General features: G+C 44.7%; 1 protein-coding gene across 1 annotated transcript in view; it reads right to left on the bottom strand.

Moving 5' to 3' along the window:
- Nucleotides 1-2,737: 2,737 nt before the first annotated feature.
- The window catches only part of ARG1 (arginase 1), a 28,376-nt gene continuing 8,756 nt past the window's right edge, over nt 2,738-22,357 (bottom strand). The window contains exons 4-8 of the mRNA XM_066605560.1: nt 21,996-22,155; nt 20,935-21,029; nt 20,192-20,296; nt 5,792-5,928; nt 2,738-4,903 (exon numbers count right to left, since the gene is read on the bottom strand). Coding sequence (XP_066461657.1) covers nt 4,749-4,903; nt 5,792-5,928; nt 20,192-20,296; nt 20,935-21,029; nt 21,996-22,155 — 652 coding nt within the window. The 3' untranslated portion in view covers nt 2,738-4,748. The remainder of the gene's footprint in view (nt 4,904-5,791; nt 5,929-20,191; nt 20,297-20,934; nt 21,030-21,995; nt 22,156-22,357) is intronic.

Raw genomic sequence — 22,357 nt, 5'->3', positions numbered from 1 at the left:
CAACACTCAAACAATTGGGTTTATATGCATGCGTCTCGCAACACACATCTCGCACAATTTTCTCACCTGTGTTAAAGTGACCTAACGGTGGATTGATGGAGTTCAAACACTTTCGAGATGACAATTAGGGCTTCTACCCACCAGCCTTTTTTAACTCTGCGATATTGCTGCATTCTTTTTAATGCATATGTCAATAGGACTTTCTAATGTTGAAATTGCATCGCAAAAATATCGCAAGGTTGTGCTTTGCGATTTTTGTGCGATGCAATTTTAACATTAGAAAGTCCTATTGACATTTGCATTAAAACAATGCAGCAATATCGCAGAGTTAAAAAAAAATGCTAGCGGGTAGAAGCCCTTAAAGGCCTCTTCTGCACTGGCAATTTCCTTGCGTGATTTTCTCGCACTGTGAGAGTGTGAGAAATCGCATGTATGTAGAGCCCATGCTTTTCTATGGGCTCTTCCACACAAGTGATGCTTTGTAGCGTGAGAGATGGCGAGATTACAAAATCACAGCCTGCTTTATACAGCCGCGACTTTGTATAACACAAACTTGCGATTTTCATGCTATGCAATGCAATTTTAACATTAAAAAGTCCTATTCACCTGCTCGCTACAAAACCGCATGTTTTTTCTCATGCGAGAAAATTGCAGGCAGCAGCGACGCGATCCTACATTTTTTTTCAAGAAAACATCACCGACGCTACAAAATCGCGTGTACATAGCGGCAATATCGCTGTCGCCTGTGTGGAAGAGGCCTTAAAGCTTTTCCAGCTTGATGACCATCAACAACTCTCCTGAGGCCTCTAAAAATCTCCTTTGTTTGTGTCATGACTAGGCTTCCAGAAATGTACATGAAGATGTTCTTTAAATAAAGCAGGTTGCCCACTTACACCTGTTTGTCATTCCAATGACTGGAAACAGTTGACTCTAATTTAACCTACAAATTATCTGCCTATCCTAAAGGTTTACATACCCTGTTTCCCTGAAAATAAGACCTACCCTGAAAATAAGCATGATTTTTCAGGATTTTTGAGGATGCAGAATGATTTTTCAGGCTTTTTGCGTATGCTTGAAATATAAGCCCTACTCCAAAATTAAGCTCTAGTTACAGTTAATAAAAAAGGCAATTTAAATAGTGTCCAGGCAGCTATAGATGTAAAAAAGTGAAATCTTTTGGAGCAAAAATTAATATTAGACACTGTCTTATTTTCGGGGAAACACGGTAGTTATGCCATTCACCGACATATGATATTGGATCAATTTCCTCACATAAATGAGCAAGTCTAATATTTTGACTTATTTGATTTGTTTCTTTATCTACTTTTAGGGCTTGTATGAAAAAACTGTAGTTTTAGATCAAATAGAAGCAGAACTATGGAAAATTCTGAAGAGTTCACAAACTTTCAAGCATCACTGTATTTGGAATTTTTAAAGCACACCTACACATTAATGGGGAATAACACTATTCCTGGCCATTATATGACTTCTATCCTGCAGTTTCACCATTTCCCCCTCTCTAAGCACTATCTCTTCTTTTCAGTCTTCTCTGAGCTGGTGGGTGGAGACTGCTGCTATGATTTCTTCTACAGACTGCATGAGAAAACAGCAGATTTTTCTTCCTAACCTTGCATAGCATATACACATAAATAACAGCATCATGTGGTACATTATATGAGTAGTATAGATGTGATATTGGTGGCTGTAACACAGTGAACGCTTCGCTCCAGCAGCACCTGTGTTAGTATTTCTCACTGCAGCAGCTTCTTACTTTTGCCTTTCCACAGATTTCTATGGCCAATATGGCCATTCCTTGTGTTCCTTCTTGGCGTCTCTGTAGATGCAAACTTGAAAACAGGCAGTGGACAGCATATTTAAAGGAATCAAGACCCCCAGTGGCCAGCACTTTAAAGGGATTTTTCAGCACAAAAACATCATTTTAGGTAATTTAAAGTGATTTTTCATGAGGTGCTATGACCATACTTTACTATGAGACATCTTGGTAGTAATTTATTAACAGGAGCGTTTCAAACAATGTGTCTAATGTATAAAGAGTGTAAGGCCCAATGTCCACGTGTGGATTTGATTTATTAAATCCGTGCGGATGATCGGTAGCTCTAGCCACCCCTAGGTAACAATGGGGCATCCGCAACTGAATTAAACCATGCAGATTTGATTTTTAGGTGCTTTGTGGATGTCCCACGTGGATCTAAAATCGCAGCGTGCTCCATTTTATCGCGGAAGTGGCTCCATTCATCTTTATGGGAGATGAAAACACACAATGCGCGATTACCAACAATCCATTAAAAAATCATTTGTAAGATGATTCACAGTGCATCTGCTGCAGATATCCACATTTAAAATCCACGCGAGCCGTGGACATTGGGCCTAAGACTAGTGGGGCAGCATTTTACGGACTTCAACCTTGCGGGCTTTTCTTGTGCAATGATTTCGAGAATATACCTAGAATGGGGTGTTTGAGGAGCAACATCCAATGAAAGGGCATTCTGTTGGCGTTAAGAAGTCTTTGACGAAAAAGGATTTCAAGAATCCATTTGATGAACAGGCGGTGCACAGTAAGCAAATTGCAACCAAATGCAATGCTGTAAATAATATTGGCTGATAATCACATTTTCAATGAAAATTGACATGTAAAGAGCAGTATTATGTGCATTCATCTGTTTGATTTCTGTAAAACACCATTGCCGATGAAAATAAGAACTCGTTACATCAGAAATATTTTTAAAAGTATATATTTATTTACACAAACAGTAAGAAACATTTAAACAGACATAGACAGGAAATAGTTTATGGTTTAAGCAAGCTAAGAATACCAGTCCAAGTTTGCCTCTTAAACACTTTTAAAAACAATTTTAGATATACAATTCTCTACTTACAAAGCTGAACAACTCCGTTGTGTATTGTACCACTTAGCGCTGAGCTGCATTCACATTTCTGCAAACCTCTGAGCTGACTCCTCTCAGCACTCCTTGCTTTCTGCTTAGAGCTTGCAGTGGTTGCTTGCTTTGTGGGAAGTGTCAACTCTACTATTAGGCACTGTACAGTAATGTATTCTACAACCCCCTAAGGGCCCTCTTTAGGCAAGTTGGTCCTCATTTGAACGAGATAGTGGCATCACCGATAATGGCCCATTTAGACAACGATTCTTGCTCAAAAGTCGCTCAAAAAACATCTTTTGAGCGATAATCGTTGCGTGCATTTAGACAGCAAGATGATTGCTCTAAATTCTCTCAAACGGCAGTTTGGGTGACAGTTTTGAGCGTTTACTTTGCATGTGTGTGTAAGTGAAAGCTCACGCTGTATGCAGAAGACAAGCGGGAACGCTATATTCTTCATACCGCTGTTGTCTTCTCAGAGCGCTCAGCTGGTATCCAACAATACCACTGAGAACTCAGCGTGCGGCACTGATAAGGCTCATCGTTGTTTTTCACCTTGCTGAAAGACAACAATGAACGACTCGTTAACGAAAACTGCAGTTAAACCCAACAATTCTCGCTCAAAAGACGGCTTTGAGCGATTTTTGAGCAAGAATCGTTGTCTAAATGGGCCTTAACTTGTTTGTCCTCCTTCAGCCTGTTAAGGGTGACTACCCACTACAGTTCTTTTTCACTGCGAAATTCGCAGCGTTTTTTTCCCAGGTGTCTATGGGACTTGTAATGTTAAAATCGCGATCGCGCAAAATCGTGATTTCAAGGTAAATTGCGATTTGTGCCGCGGTCTGTTTTTAACATTAGAAAGCCCCATAGACACCTGGAAAAAAAAACGCAGCCAATTCGCAAACACTAGTGGGTAGTCACCCTTAGACAGGCAAATGCATCGTTGGCGTGTTCAAAGTAAAATTGTTAAGAATCATTCAGTCCCTGTATAAGTGAATGAAAGGGACTGAACAATTGCTGAACTGAACTGAACCAGCCAACGATGATTTTTATGCCTGCATAATATGAACAGCAAATGAAAGGTGAACGCCTCTTGTTTGTCTTCAGTCGTTGACCCGCGTTTAGACCGACTAATCATTCACTTTTGCTCATTTGAATGATTTTTGGAACGATAATCCACTGAAACCACCATTAGTTTACAGATGGCATAAAAATATTAATGAGAGGCTAATCTAAAATCCACACCAAAATCCCTAAAGCATGCATGTTTGACAGATTTTACGGGTTGCATTGCAAATCCAAATTCTGCAATAGATAATTGCGCTGCATGTGAATGAGGTTTTGTATTGTGGATTTTCTATGCATGTTTTGCAGCTGATAAACCACAAGTGTGTGAACTTGGCTTCAAGACCTCATGAGCAAGTTCTATGGAGCTGCAATAAGGCACCCAAAGAAGTGTATGGTGCTCTAATGTATCTCCATAAGACTTTCTATTACAGGGATATTCTCTAGAAGCTCTTTAACTCAAGCTACATACAATATAAGTAATTCATTGTGTTTAGAGTTACCCAACTTAATATGTAGAATATATGTGAGCTGTAAAACGGTGCCAGAAGGTGGACGTGCATTATGCATCCTTCCAATTTATGTAGTCAATTTTGATAAATGAAATTAAAAGACAAGATGATGTTAAAATGAGTCACATTATTAATAGCTTTACATCAACCTTTCAGATAAACTCTATTGCTATGCACTCAGTGTCTTTTAATAGATACTTCTAATTGATTTGCAAGCAGAAATAGATTAAGGATTATGTGGAAGTTTCAGACCACTCTATCTTCCAGATATGAGCTAAATCTTTAGCGATGATGCGTGAAATCCTTCCCGTGCCTTTCCAAAGCAGGATAGGATCATATTGACAGCAGTATTTACAGTCAGCTGAACTTCCCTTTCTGTTTCTCCACGAGATGGGTTGACCTCCATCATGTCCACAGCAGACAACAAACCTGAATTGTACAAAAAAAATAAATAAATAAATAAATAAATATATATATATATATATATATATATATATATATATATATATATATAAAGTTTCGAGTTTAAAGGGACTGTACCAAAATTGACTTTTATCAACTATCCTAGGACAAGTGATAAAGGTCTGATCAGTAGGGGTCTCGTTGCTGCGACTCCCACCAATCCTGAGAACAGGGGTCCCATGTCCCCAAATCCTCTTCTACTTTAAGCTCACTATACTTTCTGCAGTGCAGAGGAGATTGAATGGAGCAGCAGTTGAGCATGTGTGATGCTACTCCATTCCTCTTCAATGGGGCTAACCGGAATAGCTGAGAGCTTGTACTTGGCTATTTCTGACAGCACTCTTGAAATGAATAGAGCTGCACTGCACATGTGCGACCGCTGCTACATTTAATCTCCCCCTTACTGCAGGGGTGCAGTGAGTCTGAGGTGAGGAGGAGAGGGGGACACAGGACCCCATTTTCAGGATCCATGGGGGTCTTCGCTTTTACCAAGCATCGTATGGATAGATGATATAAGTTGATTTTGGTACAGCCCCTTTAAGGGGTTGTCCACTTAAGGATTAATGTTAATAAATGCCTGTTTAATAACAGAAATGCACAGAACATAGAAAAAAATGAATTAGTGACATATATTTATATCAATGTTCTGTGCTTTTCTGCTGAATTAGTAAAGCCATACTCGATCCAACAAACAGTTTGCACAATAATTGTGTAGCATAACAGGGCCATAACTGATAGGGCATGCTGGGAGCTGTAGTTTTGCAACAGCTCGAGACTAATGATCTAGCATTTGACCTTATATATCAAACACTCCCAGAGATAGAGCAACAAATAAGAGGGCAGCTATTATTTTACCTGTGTTGTAAATTTGTTCTGTTATGTACATGCCCTCTCTGTAAGTCAGTCCTCCAGGTACAGGTGTTCCAGTAGCTGGTGCTACACTGGGGTCCAAACCATCTATATCAAAACTTAAATGGATTGGTCTCTTCTTCCTTTATAAATAAAAAGTGAAATAAAAAGATTTTTGTTTAGAAAATAAACTAATTTAATCATAGTAACATCTACAAATAGATTTTTTTCCCCTCTCATGTTCCATAAGCATCAGTTGTGCAGTCTCCATGTAGTATTAATATTCCATCCTTTGTATTCTGCAGTACAGCCTGAAGCTATTCTCATGCTCAGTGTGGATTTAGTCGGTCGAAAGAAAAGAGAAAGCTGTGCAAAACTAAAAAAAATGTTTTATCAATTTTTTAACCTTATTTTATGTCACTGTAGGGGACTTGAACCTGTGAGTTTATGATCACTCAGATAATACACTGTAGTACTTTCTGTACTGCAGTATATTATCACTAGAGATGAGCGAACGCGTTCGTCCGAGCTTGATATTCGTGCGAATATTAGGGTGTTCGGGATGTTCGTTATTCGTAACGAACACCATGCGGTGTTCTGGTTACTTTCACTTCCTTCCCTGAGACGTTAGCGCGCTTTTCTGGCCAATTGAAAGACAGGGAAGGCATTACAACTTCCCCCTGCAACGTTTAAGCCCTATACCACCCCCCTGCTGTGAGTGGCTGGCGAGATCAGGTGTTCGCCTAATATAAAAGTCGGCCCCTCCCGCGGCTCGCCTCAGATGCGGTGTGAGTTAGATGAGGGACAGTGCTGTTTATACCGGAGCTGCTGTAGGGAAAGAATTGGTAGTTAGTGTAGGCTTCAAGACCCCCCAAAGGTCCTTATTAGGGCCACTGATAGCTGTGTGTTGGCTGCTGTTAGCAGTGGGATTTTTTTTTTCTCAAAATCGCCTCTGCAGACCGTTGCACCTGGCATTAGGGACAGAAGTGCTGCATAGGCAGGGAGAGTGTTAGGAGTGAGTGTAGCCTTCAAGAACCTCAACGGTCCTTTCTAGGGCCATATTTATCCGTGTGCAGTACTGTCCAGGCTGCTGTTAGCTGTGCTGCATTTTTTTTGGGCTTCTCAAAATCGCCTCTGCAGAGCATTCCACCCTCCATTGATACTGCAGGGAAAGAATTGTATAGGCAGGGCCACAACACAGTTATTATTCATAGAATATACGCAGTGCTGCCTGTTGGTGGGAAAAAACTGAAAACAAATCTATTTGTCCAGCCTCTGTCCGTCCTAACGCCTGTGGACACGTGTGAGCTGCGTGAAAAACATTGCTAAATCATATGCACCCAGCTACGCTTTACTGCTGGCTTCGCCATTTGCTTTCCTTAATTGGGAAAAAAATACCTGCTCTGCCAGAGTTATAATAACTCTGCTACCCTCACGTTCTGTGACACATAAGCAGGGACACAGCACAGTTATTAAACTTCTCATGTTCATTGAATATACGCAGTGCTGCCTGTTGGTGGGAAAAAACTGAAAACAAATCTATTTGTCCAGCCTCTGTCCGTCCTTACGGGCGGTGGAGACGTGTGAGCTGCGTGAACAACATTGCTAAATCAGACGCACCCAGCTACGCTTTACTGCTGGCTTCGCCATTTGCTTTCCTTAATTGGGAAAAAAATACCTGCTCTGCCAGAGTTATAATAACTCTGCTACCCTCACGTTCTGTGACACATAAGCAGGGACACAGCACAGTTATTAAACTTCTCATGTTCATTGAATATACGCAGTGCTGCCTGTTGGTGGGAAAAAACTGAAAACAAATCTATTTGTCCAGCCTCTGTCCGTCCTTACGGGCGGTGGAGACGTGTGAGCTGCGTGAAGAACAGTGCTAAATCATACGCACCCAGCTACGCTTTACTGCTGGCTTCGCCATTTGCTTTCCTTAATTGGGAAAAAAATACCTGCTCTGCCAGAGTTATAATAACTCTGCTACCCTCACGTTCTGTGACACATAAGCAGGGACACAGCACAGTTATTAAACTTCTCATGTTCATTGAATATACGCAGTGCTGCCTGTTGGTGGGAAAAAACTGAAAACAAATCTATTTGTCCAGCCTCTGTCCGTCCTTACGGGCGGTGGAGACGTGTGAGCTGCGTGAAGAACAGTGCTAAATCATACGCACCCAGCTACGCTTTACTGCTGGCTTCGCCATTTGCTTTCCTTAATTGGGAAAAAAATACCTGCTCTCCAAGAGTTATAATAACTCTGCTACCCTCACGTTCTGTGACACATAAGCAGGGACACAGCACAGTTATTAAACTTAGATAATTCATTCACTAGAGGCAGTGGGGCCTTTCGTTTTCCAAAAAGGGCAAAAATTATATTTGGCCTGCAGTCTTGCGCCAATTTATTTCCTGCCTGTGAAATCAAATCACTGGTAATACAGCATGCTGAGGGGTAGGGGTAGGCCTAGAGGACGTGGACGCGGCCGAGGACGCGGAGGGCCAAGTCAAGGTGTGGGCACAGGCCAAGCTCCTGATCCAGGTGTGTCGCAGCCGACTGCTGCGCGATTAGGAGAGAGGCACGTTTCTGGCGTCCCCACATTCATCGCCCAATTAATGGGTCCACGCGGGAGACGGTTATTAGAAAATGAGCAGTGTGAGCAGGTCCTGTCCTGGATGGCAGAAAGTGCTTCGAGCAACCTATCGTCTACCCGCAGTTCTGCGCCGTCCACTGCTGCCAATCCGAATCCTCTGTCTGCTGCTCCTCCTTCCTCCCAGCCTCCTCACTCCACTACAATAACACCTGCTCAGGAGCGGGAGCACTCCCAGGAACTGTTCTCGGGCCCCTGCTTAGATTGGGCAGCAGCGGTTCCTCTCCCACCAGAGGAGTTTATCGTCACTGATGCCCAACCATTCGAAAGTTCCCGGGGTCCGGGGGAAGAGGCTGGGGACTTCCGCCAACTGTCTCAACAACTTTCTGTGGGTCAGGAGGACGATGACGATCAGACACAGTTGTCTTGCAGTGAGGTAGTAGTAAGGGCAGTAAGTCCCAGGGAGCAGCGCACAGAGGATTCGGAGGAAGAGCAGCAGGACGATGAGGTGACTGACCCCACCTGGTGTGCAACGCTTACTCAGGAGGACAGGTCTTCAGAGGGGGAGTCAAGGGCATCAGCAGGGCAGGTTGCAAGAGGCAGTGCGGTGTCCAGGGCCAGGGGTAGAGGCAGGGCCAGACCGAATAATCCACCAAGTGTTTCCCAAAGCGCCCCCTCGCGCCATGCCACCCTGCGGAGGCCGAGGTGCTCTAAGGTCTGGCAGTTTTTCACAGAGACGCCTGACGACCGACGAACAGTGGTGTGCAACCTTTGTCGCGCAAAGCTCAGCCGGGGAGCCAACACCAACAGCCTCACCACCACCACCATGCGCAGACATATGATGGCCAAGCACCCCGCAAGGTGGGACAAAGGCCGTTCACCGCCTCCGGTTTGCACCCCTGCCTCTCCCCCTGTGCCCCAACCTGCCACTGAGATGCAACCCCCCTCTCAGGACACAGGCACGACCGCCTCATGGCCTGCACCCACACCCTCATCTCCGCTGTCCTCGGCCCCATCCAGCAGTGTAGTTCAGCGCACCGTTCAGCCGTCGCTTGCGCAAGTGTTCGAGCGCAAGCGCAAGTACGCCGCCACGCACCCGCACGCTCAAACGTTAACCGTCCGCATCGCAAAATTCATCAGCCTTGAGATGCTGCCGTATAGGGTTGTGGAACCGGAGTCCTTCAAAAGTATCATGGAGGCGGCGGCCCCGCGCTACTCAGTTCCCAGTCGCCACTACTTTTCCCGATGTGCCGTCCCAGCCCTGCACGACCACGTCTCCCGCAACATTGTGCGCGCCCTCACCAACGCGGTTACTGCCACGGTCCACTTAACTACGGACACGTGGACAAGCACAGGCGGGCAGGGCCACTACATCTCCCTGACGGCACATTGGGTGAATTTAGTGGAGGCTGGGACAGAGTCAGAGCCTGGGACCGCTCACGTCCTACCCACCCCCAGAATTGCGGGCCCCAGCTCGGTGCTGGTATCTGCGGAGGTGTATGCTTCCTCCACTAAAGCACCCTCCTCCTCCTCCTCCTCCTCTGTCTCACAATCAAGATGTGTTAGCAGCAGCATGTCGCCAGCAGTCGGTGTCGCGCGGTGTGGCAGCACAGCGGTGGGCAAGCGTCAGCAGGCCGTGCTGAAACTACTCAGCTTAGGCGATAAGAGGCACACGGCCCACGAACTGCTGCAGGGTCTGACACAGCAGACCGACCGCTGGCTTGCGCCGCTGAGCCTCCAACCGGGCATGGTCGTGTGTGACAACGGCCGTAACCTGGTGGCGGCTCTGCAGCTCGGCAGCCTCACGCACGTGCCATGCCTGGCCCACGTCTTTAATTTGGTGGTTCAGCGCTTTCTGAAAAGCTACCCACGCTTGTCAGACCTGCTCGTAAAGGCGCGCCGGCTCTGCGCACATTTCCGCAAGTCCCACACGGACGCTGCCACCCTGCGCACCCTGCAACATCACTTTAAGCTGCCAGTGCACCGACTGCTGTGCGACGTGCCCACACGGTGGAACTCTACGCTCCACATGTTGGCCAGGCTCTATGAACAGCGTAGAGCTATAGTCGAATACCAACTCCAACATGGGCGGCGCAGTGGGAGTCAGCCTCCTCAATTCCTTTCAGAAGAGTGGGCCTGGTTGGCAGACATCTGCCATGTCCTTGGTAATTTTGAGGAGTCTACCCAGGTGGTGAGCGGCGATGCTACAATCATTAGCGTCACCATTCCTCTGCTATGCATCTTGAGAAATTCCCTGCAAACCATAAAGGCAGCTGCTTTGCGCTCGGAAACGGGGGCGGGGGAAGACAGTATGCCGCTGGATAGTCAGGGCACCCTCCTGTCTATTTCTCAGCGCGTACAGGAGGAGGAGGAGGAGCATGAGGAGGATGAGGAGGAGGGGGAAGAGACAGCTTGGGCCGCTGCTGACGGTACACCGGCTGATTGCCTGTCATCCTTTCAGCGTGTATGGCCTGAGGAGGAGGAGGAGGAGGAGGAGGAGGATCCTGAAAGTGATCTTCCTAGTGAAGACAGCCATGTGTTGCGTACAGGTACCCTGGCACACATGGCTGACTTCATGTTAGGATGCCTTTCTCGTGACCCTCGCGTTGCACGCATTCTGGCCACTACGGATTACTGGGTGTACACACTGCTCGATCCACGGTATAAGGAGAACCTGCCCACTCTGATTCCCGAAGAGGAAAGGGGTTCGAGAGTGTTGCTATACCACAGGACCCTTGCGGACAAGCTGATGGTAAAATTCCCAGCCGACAGCGCTAGTGGCAGAAGGCGCAGTTCCGAGGGCCATGTTGCAGGGGATGTGCGTAGATCGAGCAGCATGTACATCCCAGGCAGTGCAACAGTCTTTAAGGGCCTGGCCAGCTTTATGGCTCCCCACCAAGACTGTGTCACCGCTCCCCAGTCACGGCTGAGTCGGCGGGAGCACTGCAAAAGGATGGTGAGGGAGTACGTAGCGGATCGCACGACCATCCTTGGTGACGCCTCTGCCCCCTACAACTACTGGGTGTCGAAGCTGGACACGTGGCCTGAACTAGCCCTGTATGCCCTTGAGGTGCTTGCTTGTCCTGCGGCTAGCGTGTTGTCGGAGAGGGTGTTTAGTGCGGCTGGGGGAATCATCACAGATAAGCGTAGCCGCTTGTCAACCGACAGTGCCGACAGGCTAACACTCATCAAGATGAACAAAGGCTGGATTTCCCCAGACTTCTGTTCTCCACCAGCGGACAGCAGCGATACGTAAGCAATACGTAGGCTGCACCCGCGGATGGAAGCTACGTTCTCTCTCACCATCCAAAACGGGGACATTTCTGCTTCATCAATCTGTGTCTAATATTCCTCCTCCTCCTCCTCCTGCTCCTCCTCCTGAAACCTCACGTAATCACGCTGAACGGGCAATTTTTCTTAGGGCCACAAGGCTCACTCAAATAATTTTTCAGAACAATTTTTATAAGTTTCAATGCGCTTAAAAGCATTGGAACTTTAACTTGAACCAATTTTTCGTTACACTGGGCTGCCTCCAGGCCTAGTTACCACTTAAGCCACATTAACCAAAGCGATTAATGGGTTTCACCTGCCCTCTTGGCTGGCCATGGCCAATTTTTGGGATGTACATTAGTACTGTTGATACAGCAATTTTTGTGGGCCCTCGCCTACAGTGTAATCAAATTAATTTTTAGCCCACCTGCATTACAGCTGACGTTACCTCAGCTGTGTTGGGCAATGCAATGGGATATTTTTGTGTACCGCCGGTGGGTTCCAGGGAGCCACCCATGCTGTAGGTGCACACTGAGTTTTTAATACATCTGTACACTTCTAAAGAACCCGTCTGACTGGGGCATGCAGTGTGGGCCGAAGCCCACCTGTATTACGCACGACATTACTACCTCAGCTGTGTTGGGCAATGCAATGGGATATTTCTATGTACCGCCGGTGGCTTCCTGGCACCCACCCAGGCAGTGGGTCCACAGGGAGTTAAACCTACATGTGTCCACTTGTAAAGAACCCCAGTCTGACTGGGGCATGCAGTGTGGGCCGAAACCCACCTGCATTAACCCTTTCCAGTCCACTGTGTGACCTGTGAAGACATTAGGGTTTAAGGCTGTACAGCTCCGTTGTTGGTAGACGTCCGTCGGGGTTCTCTTACTGTATATTGCCAGCCTCTCTGCTGTCGGAGCCTATCCTACGTGTCAGCTCATGCAGTACTGGCTTTAGCCAGCATATAGCGCCGTTGTATAACAGCAGAAAAAGAGTAAGCCCCCTAGGAAAACCATATACAAATTGGATTGGAAAGGGTTAAGCACAACATTACTACCTCAGCTGTGTTGGGCAATGCAATGGGATATTTCTATGTACCGCCGGTGGCTTCCTGGCACCCACCCATGCTGTAGGTGCACACGGAGTTTTTACTACATCTGTACACTTATAAAGAACCCCAGTCAGACTGGGGCATGCAGTGTGGGCCGAAGCCCACCTGCATTAAGCACGACATTACTACCTCAGCTGTGTTGGGCAATGCAATGGGATATTTCTGTGTACCGCCGGTGGGTTCCAGGGAGCCACCCATGCTGTGGGTCGACAGGGACTTCACAATAGGGAGTTGTACCTGCCTGTGTCTATGAATTAAAAAGCCCGGTCTGACTGGGGCATGCAGACACCTTGACAGAATGAATAGTGTGTGGCACATAGGTTCCCCATTGCTATGCCCACGTGTGCAGCTCCTGATGGCGGTGGCACAGGATTCTATTTCTCATTGCTTCTGTACAGCATTGTGGGCTATCGCTCCGCCACTTTTAAAGAGGGTCGCTGCCTAGCCGTGCCAACCTCTGCAGTGTGTGCCTGCGGTCCCTCGTCATGGCAGACGCAATTCTAAATAGACATGAGCGTGGTGTGGCATGAGGGCAGCTGAAGGCTGCGCAGGGACACTTTGGTGTGCGCTGTGGGGGGGAGGGGGGGCGGTTGGGCAGCATGTAACCCAGGAGAAGTGTCAGTGGAGTGTCATGCAGGCAGTGATTGTGCTTTGTTGGAGGTAGTGTGGTGCTTAGCAAAGGTATGCCATGCTAATGAGGGCTTTTCAGAAGTAAAAGTTGTTGGGAGGGGGGGGGCCCACTCTTGCCGGTATTGTGGCTTAATAGTGGGACCTGGGAACTTGAGATGCAGCCCAACATGTAGCCCCTCGCCTGCCCTATCCGTCACTGTGTCATTCCCATCACTTTCCTGAATTGCCCAGATTTTCACACATGAAAACCTTAGCGAGCATCGGCGAAATACAAAAATGTTCTGGTCGCCCATTGACTTCAATGGGGTTCGTTGTTCGAAACGAACCCTCGAGCATCACGGGAAGTTCGTTACGAATAACGAACACCCGAACATTTTGGTGTTCGCTCATCTCTAATTATCACCTTTCCTTCTGCGATTACATGGCAGAGGGCTGATTACATTATAGAGAAATCTCTCACCCTCTGTTAATTCCACACATGCTGCAATTAAAATCCCGCTGTGGGATAATATGAGTTTATATCCTTTTTGTTGTCTCTTTTAAAATTTTGCAACATTTAAATCATGCTTTTTTTCTGACATTTTTCTGGTCTTATACAAAAGACTATAGGTAAGTATTCCAGAAAAAAATCCACACCCAGAGCGTGCTGTGTTTTGAATTAACATAGTGTGAAAAAGACACATGTCCAACTAGTTTAGCCTGTTACCTGATGAGTCAGAGGAAGCCAAAACAAAACCCCATGAGGTAGAAGCCAATTTTCTTCATTTTAGGGAAAAAATGCTTCCCCCACTCCAAATCTGACAACCAGAATAATCCCCGGATCTACAGTGAGTATTTAAAATGCTTTTAAGAATTCCCCATTCATTATTTGTAATCTTATTTTTGAGGACATTGTCCCAGTCATTAAGGTTAAGGGCATCTCTAAGCTGATTAAACTCTGGCTTTCTAAAGTCTAGTCTTTTTGTAGCTCACCGATTTAAAACTCCCTATTAAAAGGCAAGTGGAAATTTCCTATATTATGATCACTATTTCCCAGGTGCCTCCCGACATGCACCCGTGTTAGGTCTATTGGTTACTATTAAATCCAAAATGGCTGTCCCTCTAGTTAGGTCTGTATAAGTTGAGAAAGGTAATTATCTTTTGTTATGGATCGAAACTAATTTCCATTATGAAGTCTGCAGGTTCCAGTTTCCCAGTTTATACCCAGATAGTTGAAGTTCTCCATAATAATTACCTCTTTGTGAGTTGCTGCTTCGTCTATTTGTTATACCCCTTTGAGGATTTTTTTTTAAATGTCTTTTTCCTGCATATATCTCTACCTATAGAGACTCCACATGTTCATCTCCTTCATGTATATCCTCCTGTAGTGTGGGCTTCAAATGGGACTTTACATAAAGACAAACCCCTCCCCCTTTCTATTTTTTACAATCCTTCTGCACAAACCATAACCCTATAAGTTCACCGCCCAGTCACAGCTTTCATCCAAACAGCTCTCGGTTATTCTCACTCTGTTATAGATTTCTTCAGACATTATTAATTCTAGTTTATCAACCTTATTCATCAGACTTCTAACATTAGTCACCATGCAGTTTAGAAGTATTTTGTCATGTTATATTTGAAGTGTGTCCCTATTAACTGTTTTGCTAGTTCCAACTGTACTAACCCCTCCCACCACTCCACCTCTATTTTCATTACTTAGTCCCAGATCACTGTCTACACTATTTTTCTCTCTATTTTTCTGGTTGACATTACCCCCAGTCTCTATTTAAGCACTTCTCCAACCTTCTAGCCATCTTCTCCCCCAGCACAGCTGCACCCTCCCCATTGAGATGCAGCCCCTCCCTACGGTAGAACCTGTAGCCAACAGCAAAGTTGGCCCAATTCTCCAGGAGCCCAAACCCCTCCTTCCTATCCCAACTTTTGAGCCACTTGTTTGTCTCCCGCTGCCTTTCTGATGTGGCACATATTTTCTAAAAATACTACTTTGGAGGTTCTTGCACTAAGATTACATCCTAGGTCCTTGAAATCATTTTAACCCCTTCATGACATGGCCTATTTTGGGCTTAAGGACACAACAATTTTTGGCGAATATTCTTCTCCGTTTATCAAAAGTCATACCTTTTTTATTTTTCCGTCGACGCGGCCGTGTGAGGGCTTGTTTTTTGCATGGCGAACTGTAGTTTTTATCGGTGCCCCGTTTGGGTACATAGACTATATTGTAAAACTTTTTTTTTTTTTTTATGATAGCAGGGAGAGAAAACGCATCAATTCTGCCATAGATTTTTTTATTTTTTTTTTACAGCGTTAATCATGCAGCATAAATGAGACATTCCATTTTTTCTGCGGACTGGTACGGTTACAACGATACCAAAATTCTTACCGTATATACCGGCGTATAAGGCGACGGGGCGTATAAGACGACCACCCAACTGTCACCTTATACGCCGGTATTCAGTGGAGAAAAAAAAAAAATTTTATTACTCACCTCCCCCGGCGTCCTGTCGCGCTCCGGCAGGATGTCGCTCGCTCCGGCAGGCTGTCGCTCGCTCCTCGTCCCCGCCGCAGCATAGCTTTCTGAATGCGGGGCTTGAAATCCCCGCTTCCAGAAAGCTAATACACACGCCGGCAGCCATGACATCATTGAATGGCTGTGATTGGCTAAAGCACACGTGGCTTCAGCCAATCACACTATTCAATGACATCATTGAATGGGTGTGATTGCTAACACGTGCGCCTTCAGCCAATCACAGCCATTCAATGATGTCATTGAATAGTGTGATTGGCTGAAGCCACGTGTGCTTTAGCCAATCACAGCCATTCAATGCTGTCATGGCTGCCGGCGTGTGTATTAGCTTTCTGGAAGCGGGGATTTCAAGCCCCGCATTCAGAAAGCTATGCTGCGCCGGGGACGAGGAGCGAGCGACAGCCTGCCGGAGCGAGCGACATCCTGCCGGAGCGCGACAGGACGCCGTGGGAGGTGAGTAATAAAATTTTTTTTTTTTACACTTTTTTTTTTTGTATTACCGGCGCATAAGACGACCCCCGACTGCAGAGCAGATTTTTCGGGGTTCAAAAGTCGTCTTATACGCCGGTATATACGGTACATTTTTTTTAGGTTTTCCCACTTTTCTGCAATAAAAACCCTTTTTTTGGAAATCTTTTTTCTATTCTAAATTGCTGCATTCAAAGTCCTGTAACTGAGCTCTATGAGGGCTTATTTTTTGCAAGACGAGCTGTAGTTTCTACTGGTACCATTTTGGGGGTACATACGGCTTTTTTGATCACTTTTATTGCGTTTTTAGTGAGGCAAAATGCTAAAAAATAGCATTTTGCCTCAGTTTTTTAGCGGTTTTTTTAGCGGTTTTTTCCGTGCACAGTCAAAAGCATGTGCAACTTATTGTACGTGTCGTTATGGACGTGACAATACCAAATATGTGGGGTTTAATTTTTTTTTTACCTTTTTTTATGCTAATCTGAGAAAAAGCATAAAAAAATGTTTTTTTTACTTTTTTTACATTTTTTTAAATTCATTTTTTAAACTTTGTTTTTTTTACACTGTTTGTGTCCCTCTGAGGGACTTAAACCACTGCCCTGATGATCGCTGTCATAAGGCATGGCAGAGCTACTGCTCTATCATGCCTTATCGCTTGTACAGCGATTATAGGCACAGGCAATACAGGACGCCAGTGTCTGGCGTCCTGTTTCCATGGTGACAGGCCGGGCTCTCGTGATGACATCGCGAGTTCTGGCCGGAGACACAGAGGGAGTGCGGTCCCTCTGTGAACTCTTTCACTGCCGCGATCTACTTAGATCGCGGCAGGGAAGGGGTTAACAGCGGGGGGCGCATCTCCGATGCCCCACCGCTGTTGCAGCGGGACGCCGGCTGTGAATGACAGCCGGCTCCCGCTGCGGGATAGCGCGGGATCATATGTGATCCCGCGCTATCTCCAGGACGTAAGTTTACGTCCTGTTGCGGGAAGTACCAGGCTGCCAGGACGTAAACTTACGTCCTGCAGCGGGAACGGGTTAAGGACCTTCCACCTACCTCTAACTTTGTCATTGGTGTCAATGTGTACCATGACCACTGGATCCTGACCAGCTGTTCCCAGTAATCTGTCAACTCGATCTGCGATGTGTCAAACTCGAGCGCCAGGAAGACAACACACTGTTTGACAATCATGATCTTTGTGGCAGATTACCCTATCTGTCCCCCTGATAATTGAGTCCCCCAAATGTAATGCTGCAGCAGTGTTAATCCTGTAATGACATTCCCTGCATCTGCCAACTTTGCAAACCTGTTGAGGTGTGCCAGTTCAGGACTAGCCTCCCTGTCACTCTTCCCTCTCACCCTCCTTCTAACTATCACTCAGCTAGTTGCATAATCATCCTGCACTCCCATGCTACCATCTGCCCCAGCGAGTATTTACTTAGTGGGAAGCATTTATATCCGGGATCTGGGCTTCCAAACACACAAGATGCTCACATTTCATACAGCAGTAGGCACTCTCTAATGACTGTTCAAGGACTGTATACATGACACAAGATGTACATTGGATGGCAGTTTCAATCATGGAGCACACTCTAAATGGGAATCATACAGATAAAAATCAAGCAATATATACAAGTGAAAAATAGTAGTAAATAGATATGTAATTCTCTTCTAAAGTCTCCAAATCTAAAGTCACCCGATTTTAGGTAACACACGTAAAACAATCACACTTTTAATCAACCATCCTTGCAAGCTCCCACACTTGCTTTTTTGCTTGTTTTAAGTAGCTCTCAGCAACAGTAAAGCCCATTTACACAGGACGATTATCGCTCAAAATTTACTCAAACAATGCCTTTTGAGTGATAATTGTTGCATGTAAATGCTACCATCGTTAGCTTTTCGGCCAAACAATGATTTTATGTTGAGTTTAAAATCCATCATTCGGTGGGCAGCTAAAAGTTGGGACCATACGCTGTGATTCTCAATGGGAGTGCTGATAACATTGTTTTCAGCTGCAGTCTTGTGGCAGAACAAAGATGCAGATAACAGACTATCTGTGGTTATCTGCATTCAGCGAAGGTAGACTAATTTACATGCAAATTAAGCTAATAAGCTACTAGTGCCCATTGGTAGCTTATGCAAATGATCGCTTAAACTGTCATTCTCCCTATCTTTTGGACAAATTTTTGAGCAATCATCTTTGTGTGTAAATGGGGCTTAACTTCTCCAAGGAATCCTCTGTTTGGCAATGGCACAGCAAGTTCAACAGTTGCAATTTATCACAGCTTAATTAGATAACCCAGCCTATGCAAGGCACAGGAGATTGAATATACTACCAACTATATGTTTTTTTTTAATATAGCAATGTAATTCCTCAATATACCCCCAATCTATTAACCTCCAGAAAAGACAAATACAGCTACAATGTATAAGCTGTAAGACTACTGTGACTTGCAAAATACAAATAAGCAAAGATTCCATTTGGTCTTAAGGTCCCCTGTCCATGGCAGTTTATTCGCCAGCGGTAAACCACCGGCGAATCACGCTGGCCGACACTTCCCATAGCATTGCGATTCTGCGCTCGCGGCGGGCAATTCGCAGCATTCTGCGAATCGCCCTGATTCTCTGCGGTCAGCCTATCTATTAGATAGGGCTGACCGGTGGAGATTCAGCGGCGGCACCTGCTCCTGGGCGGTGGCTCCTGCTGCGAAGCTTCGCCGCGGGATACCGCATCGCCCGTGGACAGCCAGCCTTAGTCACACACTTTAAATCAACCATCCTTGCAAGCTCCCACAGTCGCTTTTTTGTTAGTTTAAAGAAGCTCTCAGCAACAGTAACTCCTCCAATGAATCCTCTGTTTGGAAATTTGTTGTATTGTTCTACATATGTACCATTTGGCCTGCGACCACCACTGGAGACCTGGTGCAGTGGAACACATTGATTGTGGGGTTTTTTTTCAAATTCCTGTGGAATTTGTGGTTTGAAGAGGCACGGGGGCAGTACCAGTCTAATTGTATCTTTTAGACACTGAATGTACTTGTGTTGATATAAACATTGGCGATTGTTGCAGAAGGGAAGGGCCAAAGTTGTCTAAGCAGTAGTCTCTATAACCACAGAAGACACCTGAGTCATTGGATTTAGTTGTACTATATAATCAAGTATATGGTCTGCAGAACACCTGTGTATAACGGTATCTACTAATATATAGTATGGGAGCATCATGCAATATCTTACTACAATCCCTATGCATATAACCACACCGTTTATTGTCATGAACACATACAGAAAAGGACCACACACACGGATGTATTTTTTGTCTATACTCAGTCTGTTTTTTAAAGTGACTAAATATAGACTGAATATCGACAGAATTAAATTGGCGTATAAAGACATGCGTATTTTATGCGCTTTAAAAAAATCGCAGCATGTCCTATTTTGGTCTGTATTCTCAGACCAAAATAGCCCATGAAAGTCTTTGGGATCGTAACAAAACACAGAGAATGCTGATGCTACATGCATATTCAGTGAATACGGATGCAATACGCAGCAAATATGCAGCAACAACACAAGCACAGATTGAAGACAGTGCATTTTTCATGGACCGAAATTGCATATGCCCATGTAAATGAGCCCTAAATGGAAAGCTCTGCTTCTACTGCTAGCTTCACCTACATTGCCTCATATCCTAGAGACCTGACACTTTCTGGGGGTGAAGAGGGGAGACTATATATCTGGAAGTGAAGTTGTTTCAATTATTTGCATAACAAAACTTGTGATTGTAACTTTTTTCGTATATCCCATATTCACATACTTACTTTCCCACTAGGTATTGAATGGTTTCTTCCATCACTTTGTTAATTGTCAGTCTATCCACATCAGACATTGAATAAAACTTTATGCCCAGGGTCTTCAGAATCAAACTGTTAAAAACATTTATATAAGCATATGAATGAATGTGTCATAATTTATAGAATGCATCCAGTTAGTATCTTTTTTCCTGGATATTACTGGTTACTGTTTGATTTCCATATTTACTGTCACATGCATTATCTCTGAGGTATTTCTCCCCATTAAAAAGCAGTGAGGGCTATGGTAACATTAGTACTGTACGTTTAATACATTATATATTGAGATTAATGGCACTTTGTAATGTCAATCTTGTTTTATTTCTCTTTCTTCTTGAATATCTAACTGCTACAGTAATGTATATATTGTTTGTGTTGTTACTTGCACTTGTATTGCCATAGTACAACCAATAGACTGACTCTTCTGCAGGAACATCCTGATATGTGACTTCCAGTTTTACTAATGTGTTTTTGTAGGAAGATACAGAAAATACAGCTGTGTGAATTGTTCCTAAATTTTACTAAAGATCTTTTGGGTTTCTTCTTTCAGAAGGACAATATCGCTTCAACACAGAATGCACTAGAGTGGAAACAACAATGTATTTTGTACAGGTAATTAGGAGGGTAATTCTATGTAAACTAGTTGTGTGAAATTACTAAATAGAGAGAGGCTTTCAAAAAAAGTGGAAGTTTTGGCTTCAGAATGAACTTACTGTTCTCCAGGGTCCACATCTCTCAGTCCTATGTAGACTATGTTTTTAGCAGACAGGCATGGCCTTACCCAAGAGAATCCTGGAATGTCTGGTACCTACAAGATAATTAATTGTTTTGTAAGTTGTTTAGCTAATTGATGGAAACTGTAATGCCCTGTATTCTACTGAAGTGTTTATTGTATGCATTGCTAAGTTAAAAAAAATGAATTCAACATTCAATAGTCCTGCAATACCATAGCACAAAACTGCAAGGTAATACAATCTGTCCTAATTGGAAAGAGCAGAAATGACTGATAAGAGTGACTTTAAATCTTGATATTTGTATAATAAACAAAACTAAAAAGATATGTTAAGCAAACTATGCCCAACACTTATCCCTGTGTGTACTCTCTCCCATGCTGCTACACAGGAGCGAGTAGTATCGCTGGCTCTCTGACAGAGCGGCTAGCAGGGTCGGGACGGCAGGAGGAGATTTCACTCCTCACTCTCCCCCCACCCTTCTCCATTCACTTAACAAATTGGCCGTTCAATACTGAACAGCTGCTGCTTACACTCATCGTTCAGGATTTTATGCAGCCTAAATGATGAACGATAAATGATGAACAATGAGTGTAAATAGCAGCTGTTCAGTACTGTGTTAGTGAATGGAGAGGGGCGGGGGAGAGTGAGGAGTGAAATCTCCTCCAGCCGACTTGCTGCTAGCCAATAATACTCGCTCTTGTGCAACAGCACAGGAGCTAGTACATGCGGGGACGAGTGTCGGGCATTGTTTGCCTGACAATCGTCCTGTGTAAAAGGGGCTTTACAGTTTACATTCACATACTATATGCGCTGTAATAATAGATATCTTAATTCCCTCTTGAGGGATACTGAAACTGTTTACTTTAGTGCCCTTGAAATCAAACACACCCCTAAGTGACAAAAGGAGACCTATTTTCTCTTGTCCCAAGAAGGATAAAGATGTAAAAACACAAGCTAGATAGACTTTTTTCACAGTATCGTAAAATGTGTAGGACAATTAGGACATAATGATAACTCATAACGTTAAAGTCACTGTTTACCTTGTTTTGCAGTTCTTGTATTAGGAAAGAAACAGGTTGTCCATGAAGGTTTCCACTGGGTGATGTTGATGGAGTGTTGATATCGGCATGGGCATCCACCCAAACTACACACAGATCAGGGTGAACCTTAGCATGACCTGCGATTGTCCCAACTGCCAAGCTGCATCAGCACAAACAAAGGGTAAGGGTAAATAAACTGAATGTCACAATATATTGGGACATCTAGTCCTTTTATCGCAAAAACTCTCTTGTTAGAACACCATGAGGCAGATTGCTCATGAATGTGCCAAAATAGTTGGACGTTAAATTTTTACTGTGTTAGATAATAACATCAAGGACAGCTAGTCAAAAACCACTAACAT

Source organism: Eleutherodactylus coqui, chromosome 1, assembly GCF_035609145.1.
Source record: "Eleutherodactylus coqui strain aEleCoq1 chromosome 1, aEleCoq1.hap1, whole genome shotgun sequence".
Classification (NCBI taxonomy): Eukaryota; Metazoa; Chordata; class Amphibia; order Anura; family Eleutherodactylidae; genus Eleutherodactylus; species Eleutherodactylus coqui.
The sequence above is the reverse complement of the archived record's forward strand: the minus strand, read 5'-3'. Positions and strand labels throughout refer to the sequence as shown.